General features: G+C 31.9%; 1 protein-coding gene across 1 annotated transcript in view; it reads left to right on the forward strand.

The window, feature by feature from the left end:
* Positions 1-8,373, forward strand: part of LOC107701787 (CLIP-associating protein 1-like) — an 89,756-nt gene that overhangs the window by 26,923 nt on the left and 54,460 nt on the right. Inside the window, exons 9-13 of the mRNA XM_016503897.1 lie at positions 1,948-2,058; positions 2,485-2,561; positions 3,300-3,392; positions 5,983-6,128; positions 8,188-8,323. Coding sequence (XP_016359383.1) covers positions 1,948-2,058; positions 2,485-2,561; positions 3,300-3,392; positions 5,983-6,128; positions 8,188-8,323 — 563 coding nt within the window. The remainder of the gene's footprint in view (positions 1-1,947; positions 2,059-2,484; positions 2,562-3,299; positions 3,393-5,982; positions 6,129-8,187; positions 8,324-8,373) is intronic.

Raw genomic sequence — 8,373 nt, forward strand, 5'->3', positions numbered from 1 at the left:
GGGTGTGTGTGTGTGTGTGTGTGTGTGTGTGTGTGTGTGTGTGTGTGTGTGTGTTTATAAATAATTCATGGCGATTGATCGCTGCTCTGGCAGATTTTGGTGATGTTTCCTCACGTGAGCGGCTCTGCCGGGGTTTCCTGAGCTGCTGAGTGAAGGAGGTGACGTCCTTCAGATTCACACACACACACACACACACACACACACACACAAAACAAGAAATAAAAATATTTTAATATTTAATATTTTTATTATTACTCTAAATAAATATATTTATTAATAAATTGTTCATATTTATTTTATTATCTAAAATTATTTATTTAAAATTATGTATTAATATTTAAACATATTTATTTAAATGTAACATTAGTACAGATATTTTAAAATTTAATTATATAGATGCACGATAAATACAAAAAAATCTATAAAATAGTCCATTCAAAATCTATAATATTATATATATAATTTTATTTGATAAAAATTATTAAAAAAAAATATACATATATTTCCACAAAATAAATGGTTTTTGGTTATTTCACTCTTTGTTTAGACTATGATCATTTTAGACATGCAATAATTCGTAATTTTTATGAAGGATTCTTGTATTTTAAGAATTAATTTATATATAAATAATATATATATACATTATTTTTAAAATAAAATTACAATATAATATACAATATATATAACATTGTATAAAAATGTCAATTCATAATTAAACAATTCATAAATCAATAATTTATTTCAAAGAAATAAAAAACCTTATAATATGTTTTATCATCTCATGAGTATTATTTGTGGTTATAGCTTTTAAGAGTATGATGATTTATAATACACATTGAACACAATGCATCCAATTAACTTACAATGGATTATATTTCCCAGAGTTATAATGTATTATAAGTCTCATATCTTGCCATCGTTAACTTGTTACTTTACTTAAACCAGACAAAGACTACTTATAAATAATAACAACAACAACAATAATAATAAAAATAAAAATGATATTTTTTAAATCTTAAATCTTCTTAAATCAGATATCTGATCAGATGAATGTGTAATATGGCACATTTGATTTTATCTATATTTATTGTAATATCAGTAAGACAGTAAGATACTGTACAGATCTTAAAGGGTTAGTGCACCCAAAAATGAAAATTAGGCTGCGTTTTACTCACCCCCGAGGCATCCTAGGTGTATATGACTTTCTTCTTTCAGACAAATCCAGTCGGAGTTATATTAAAACATGTCTTTGATCTTTCAAGCTCTATCATTGCAGTCAGCGGGTGTTGCATTGCTTCAGTCCAAAAGAAGTGAAATAAAAAGCGCCCATCCATAAAAAAAAAGTGTCTCACACAGGTCGGCTTTGCGCATGCGCCGCTCAGAAGTAACACATGCGGAAACGCAGCGGAGAGATCAAAACACATGAAGATATTTTGTAAATGTCCCACCGTAAATATATCAAAACTTCATTTTTGATCAGTAATATGCATGGCTAAGAACTTAATTTGGACAACTTTAAAGATGATTTTCTCAATATTTTGATTTTTTTTTTGCACCCTCAGATTCCAGATTTTCAAATAGTTGCATCTCGGCCAAATATTGTCCTATCCTAACAAACCATACATCAATGGAAAGTTTACTTAAAAATTGACTTACGACTGGTTTTGTGGTCCTGGGTCACATATGTGCATGTGGAAAAAAGCATATATAAACCTAATAAAAATGATAAAAACCCTAAAAATAAAATACAAATTAAATTAATACAATTACTTCTACAAATTACCCTTTAAAACCTTTAAGCCTTAAAAAACAAACACTACTAAAATGACAAAAGCATGTTACAAGATTTAAAAAATTGCATTAAAATTAAAATGCTAATATAAAAAGTCAAAATATTTATAACAACTATAATAGTGTATAAATTGTGTTTTCTCTGTCATTCCTCAGATAAGAACATGGATGATGAGGATTCTGTGGATGGAGGTCGTTCCTCGTCATCGGTGCGGCGGACGGGATCCCTGCGCAGACCGAGCTCCGCATCCAGCACCAAGAGCTCAGGTCAACCACCTGCATCTCAGACGTTTGACTGCTATTATGCTATTTTTATGAAACTGATGGTTTTGCTTGTGTCTTCTGATTGGGCAATCCAGCGTTCCAGTTTTTCTGGTATAAAAGTAATAAAACATTTCAGTGCCGTGCTGCAGTGTAAAGCTATATTAGCTGTAGCTATCTTTACAGCCTCAATTAAAACCCATTTAAAAGATAAATAAATAAATAAAACGTATATCTAAAATATAAAAATATACATATAAATATATAAAATATAAACTTGTATATATAACTTGTAATATTTAAAAAAAAAAATTAAAATATTAAAAAAATGTTTACACACACACACACATATATATATATATATAAAATAAAAATGATTAAATATTAAATATATAGTTAAAACTTATTGGACGTATTGATTGTTCTTATCAGGTAAGGAGAGCTCTGCTGCCGGTGCTGTTGATGAAGAAGACTTCATCCGTGCCTTTGAAGATGTGCCCGCCGTACAGGTAAGCATTAGTAGGCTTTGTAACGCTAATATGTTCAACAAAGTTAGGGGTCAGTAAGATTCTATTTCAAATAAATGCGGTTCTGTTGAACTTTCTATTCGTCTGTGAGTCCTGAAAAATAAAATGCTTCACGCTTTCCATATATTTGGCATATGGCAGCACAACTATTTGGCAGCACAACTGTTTTCAACATTGATAATAATCAGAAATGTTTCTTGAGCAGCAAATCAGCATATTATACTGATTTCTGAAGGATCATGGGGCACTGAAGACTGGAGTCAGCTTTGATCACAGCAATAAATTACATTTTAACAGATATTCATATAGAAAACAGCTGTTTTAAATCACAATTTTTACTTTATTTTTGATCAAATAAATGCAGCATTGGTGAGCAGAAGAGACTTCTTTCAAAAACATTAAAAACCTTACTTTTTATTTAACCAGGAAAGAAAACTCACTGAGATTAAAATATATTTTGCAGGAGTGTCCTGGCCAAGATAGGCAGCCCAAATTAACAAATACATATAACAAACAGTAACATACAATACACAATAACTGACCCCAAACTACATCCAAATGCATCTGTGTGTCAGTAACTCAAGGAATCATCAATACCGCAGCAATAACATCTGTAATGTGGAGTGTCAGCCTGGACTCTGCATTCAGTGGTTTTCCATCAGAGATCTCTGGACAGATGCCAGTGTTCAGTGAGTTTGATGACGCTGTTCTTTCTCACAGATTTACTCGGCTCGAGAGCTCGAGGACTCCATGAACAAGATCCGAGAAACTCTGTCCGATGACAAACACGATTGGGAACAGCGAGTAGCTGCAGTGAGTGATTTCATATTTATAATGGAATAAAATGGCTGCTTGTTACTCATCTCTCTGCAATACTTGATTGTGATTGGTCGATGGCATCATTCTCTGGTCACGTATTTGTGTATAATGACTCTAAACCGTATAATTATTTATTGTTTCAGTGATTTTATACATAGCTGTGCTAGTTTCATGTCTCTCGTTTTCTTTCTTCTCACATAATATAAAAATAATCTACAAATAATTTAAACTCAAATCAATATTTAATGTCCATCATTTATTCAGTTGTTTAGTAAGAAGGGAAATGTGAAGTCAACTGGTCATTATTGCAAAATTATGGAAGCCGTTTCTTCTCAATTCTGAGTTTATATCTAATTTCTGAGTTTAAATCACAATTCTGAGTTTATATCTTGCAATTCTGAGTTTAAATCTAAATTCTGAGTTTATATCTCAGTTCTGAGTTTATATCTCACAATTCTGAGTTTATATCTCGCAATTCTGAGTTTATATCTCAGTTCTGAGTTTATATCCCGTAATTCTGAGTTTATATCTCAACTCTGAGTTTATATCCCGTAATTCTGAGTTTATATCTCGCAATGCTGAGTTTATATCTCAGTTCTGAGTTTATATCCCGTAATTCTGAGTTTATATCTCAATTCTGAGTTTATATCTCGCACTTCTGTGTTTATATCTCGCAATTCTGAGTTTATATCTCAGTTCTGAGTTTATATCCCGTAATTCTGAGTTTATATCTCAATTTTGAGTTTATATCCCGTAATTCTGGGTTTATATCTCGCAATTCTGAGTTTATATCTCGCAATTCTGTGTTTAAATCTCAGTTCTGAGTTTATATCCCATAATTCTATATCTATCTCGCAATTCTGAGTTTATATCTTGTAATTCTGAGTTTATATCTCGAATTCTGAGTTTATATCTTGTAATTCTGAGTTTATATCTCGTGATTCTGAGTTTATATCTCACAATTCTGAGTTTATGGGCCCTATTTTAACGATCTAAGCATATGGTCTGAAGTGCATGGCGCAGGTGCACTTAGGGCGTGTCTGAATCCACTTTTGTTAGCTTAACGACGGGAAAAACGGTCGGCGCTACATTTATGTAGCCTACACAATAATACACAATAATAATATTTTACAATGTAATCCTTAAATTTTTTATATTTGGCATGCTTGTGTGCTGCTGCGCGTCCCTGTGTGTGTAATAAGCAGAGTGTACGCACGTTGTGGACCCACCTATAGGCGCATATTACTAACGCACTCTTTAAATAACAAAAAATACTGCTCCATTGACTTTAGACCAGGTTTTTGTTGGTCAATGGTGCAGTCTATTTCAGTTGCCTCAAAATAGCAACGCGTCAACAAGGCGCTTGAACACACCTCGTTTTCAGACCAGCACGCCCATGAGCGAACGGATGGGTGCAAATGCGTTTGCTATTTAAACAACGTGGTGCTGGACGTGAAAATGATAACTGCGTCGGGCTGAAACTAGCAAAAAACATTTGCGTCGCGCCTGGCGCCGCATTACGCCAGCTGTTTTGAGTTTATATCTCAATTCTGAGTTTATATCTTGTAATTCTAAGATTATATTTTACAATTCAATTTATATCTCGTAATTCTGAGTTTATATCTCAATTCTGAGATTATATTTTACAATTCACTTTATGTCTCGTAATTCTGAGTTTATATCTTGTAATTCTGAGTTTATATCTCACAATTCTGACTTTCTTGTAATTCTGAGTTTATATCCGTAATACTGAGATTATATCTCACAATTCAGTTTATATCTCGTAATTCTGAGTTTATATCTCGTAATTCTGAGATTATATCTTACAATTCAGTTTATATCTCGTAATTCTGAGTTTATATCTCGTAATTCTGAGATTATATCTTACAATTCAGTTTATATCTCGTAATTCTGAGTTTATATCTCGTAATTCTGAGATTATATCTTACAATTCAGTTTATATCTCGTAATTCTGAGTTTATATCTCGTAATTCTGAGATTATATCTTACAATTCAGTTTATATCTCGTAATTCTGAGTTTATATCTCAAAGTTCAAAGTTTATATCTCAATTCTGAGTATATTTATCTCAATTTTAAATGTATATCTCGATTCTGAGTTTATACCTCACAGTTCTGATTTTTGTTTCTCAGAATTGCTAGAAAAAGTCAGAATTGTGAGATATAAACGTAATTCTGAGATTATCTCTCACAATTCAGTTTATATCTCGTAATTCTGAGTTTATATCTCAAAGTTAAAAGTTTATATCTCAATTCTGAGTATATTTATCTCAATTTTAAATGTATATCTCGATTCTGAGTTTATACCTCACAGTTCTGATTTTTGTTTCTCAGAATTGCTAGAAAAAGTCAGAATTGTGAGATATAAACAACTAACCTTTTTTTTAAATCCTATGGTAGAAACAAGCTTCTATACAAAACAGAGCTTTTCAGAATGATGCAAGTCCATTTTGTCATGTTTATTTTGTAAAGTACGATCAAACTGGTCGTTATCACATCAATCCAGTATTATGGGGTCATGTTAGTTGAATGTGACCTTTGACCCACTGATTTGTTCATTTACAGCTGAAGAAGGTTCGTTCTCTGCTGTTGGCCGGCGCAAGCAAATACGATGGTTTTTTGCAGCAGTTACGGCAGCTGGAGGGGCCGCTCAAACTCTCGGCTAAAGATCTGCGCTCGCAGGTGGTGCGCGAGGCCTGTATCACACTCGGGTGAGTGAAATGTTTGTATTTAGAGTAAAAGATACTTCAATAAAAGCTGCTTCATCTCCTGAATTGTTTTCTGCAATGGTAATCTGTCTTATCCACTGATAGGCTTTCAAATATACCTACATCTTTCCGGTTTGATGCAGTTGCTGGTATAAACCCCCTTACCAAAAAGCAGTATACTTCACGTTTATTTTATTAAGTATACTTAAAGGGATCCCTGGGTATTAAGACTTGTATGGCTTAATATAATGTAAATTATGTCTCTTCCTGAAATATGTAGTAGAAGACCCATTAAAGATTTATGTTATTTTAAAAATCACATCGTTTTATACATATTTTGGACTATGGGGGGCGCCATTATTCTGATGACGTATATATTTCTGAGAAGTACATAAAAAGTAGACTGAAAGCATACTTTCCTATTTTTTAGTTTAAAAGAACTATACTAATAGCACACCTTGAATAAACTTCTTTTTCATAAGGGCCATCATCCTGTTCAACCCTAGCTGGTGCTGAGTGGTGCTGACAGACTTAGTTTAATGAAAAGAATCAATTTGTTTAAGTGGTCTGGTTTCAAACATTGGACAGATTCCAGCATCGTAAGATCTGCTGCACTTCATGATGGAGCAGAGAATGTGAAGCACTTAGTGTGCATGAAAACACACACTCTCATTAGACCGTCAGGCTCTGTTCCAAACCATAGGCAGCTACCTTCATAGGCAACATCACAGCTGAAATGGAGCCACAGAAATGACTGATTTGGAACACAAATATAGCTCCTCATGTAAAACGCACAATTGATTTAAATTTAGCATTTTGTTTAACTAATGACATGATGTTCTAATAAGCACAAATATTGGGTAAAATAGTGCATTTTAATTGTATTTAAATTTTTGCATTACATTTATTTTTGTATTTACAATAGTGCATTTTAATTGATAAAAAATGTTCTACTCTTGATTGTAATGTAGAAACATACACTTCCTGTAAAGCTGCTTTGAAATGATACTTATGGTGAAAAGCGCTATACAAATAAACATAAATTGAATTGAATTATTTAAAATGTATTTTTAAATATTATATAAATATAAGTCAATATTTGTTGTCTTTTATTGATATTTTGCATGAGGTTTTAAGTGTTAATTAAATGTTTTATATATTATGTAAATATAAAATATAATTTTAAGTGTCAGTTAAATATATTTTTATTATTATATATTAATATGAATATAAATACTTTAAAATATTTTATTGGTACTTTTCAATATTGCATTGCAATATTTAATTAATTTGTTAATACAAACATATTCCTAAATATTATGTATAAATGTATAAATGTTATATATAAATATAATTCAATATTTGTATTGATAGTTTTCAGTTTTGCATACATTTAATTGTTGATTAAATATAATTTTAAATGTTATATAGATTTTTTTTCAGTATTTCATGAATTTAAGTGTCGATTAAATATATTAAAATATAAATATTACTTAAAAATATTATAGTTATATAATAAGTTATACACACACACACACATGTATAAATATATGACGTTTATTTATAGTCTATAATTCTCTGCAAAGGATAAATGCAATGCTTAGACTGAAATTAGGTATCTAAGAAGGCATTATGGTTATGACAGCCTCAAAATGCTCCCTTCATAGGCAGCTCACTAGGTTTTGAAACAAAGTTTAAGTGTTCTGTGTTAGTCTGATCTCTGATGTGTGTCTTCCAGGCATCTGTCATCTGTGTTGGGTAATAAATTTGATCACGGAGCCGAGAACATCATGCCAACGTTACTGAATAAATATTACTTATAACTATTATAGTTATATAATAAGTTATACACACACACACACATGTATAAATATATGACGTTTATTTATAGTCTATAATTCTCTGCAAAGGATAAATGCAATGCTTAGACTGAAATTAGGTATCTAAGAAGGCATTATGGTTATGACAGCCTCAAAATGCTCCCTTCATAGGCAGCTCACTAGGTTTTGAAACAAAGTTTAAGTGTTCTGTGTTAGTCTGATCTCTGATGTGTGTCTTCCAGGCATCTGTCATCTGTGTTGGGTAATAAATTTGATCACGGAGCCGAGAACATCATGCCAACGTTACTGAACCTCGTCCCCAACAGCGCTAAAGTTATGGCCACGTCTGGAATGGCGGCGATTCGTCTCATTATACGGGTTCGTGTAAACACACACACACACACACACACACACACACACACACACAC

Source organism: Sinocyclocheilus anshuiensis, unplaced genomic scaffold, assembly GCF_001515605.1.
Source record: "Sinocyclocheilus anshuiensis isolate Anshui unplaced genomic scaffold, SAMN03320099.WGS_v1.1 scaffold2184, whole genome shotgun sequence".
In the NCBI taxonomy this organism is placed as follows: Eukaryota; Metazoa; Chordata; class Actinopteri; order Cypriniformes; family Cyprinidae; genus Sinocyclocheilus; species Sinocyclocheilus anshuiensis.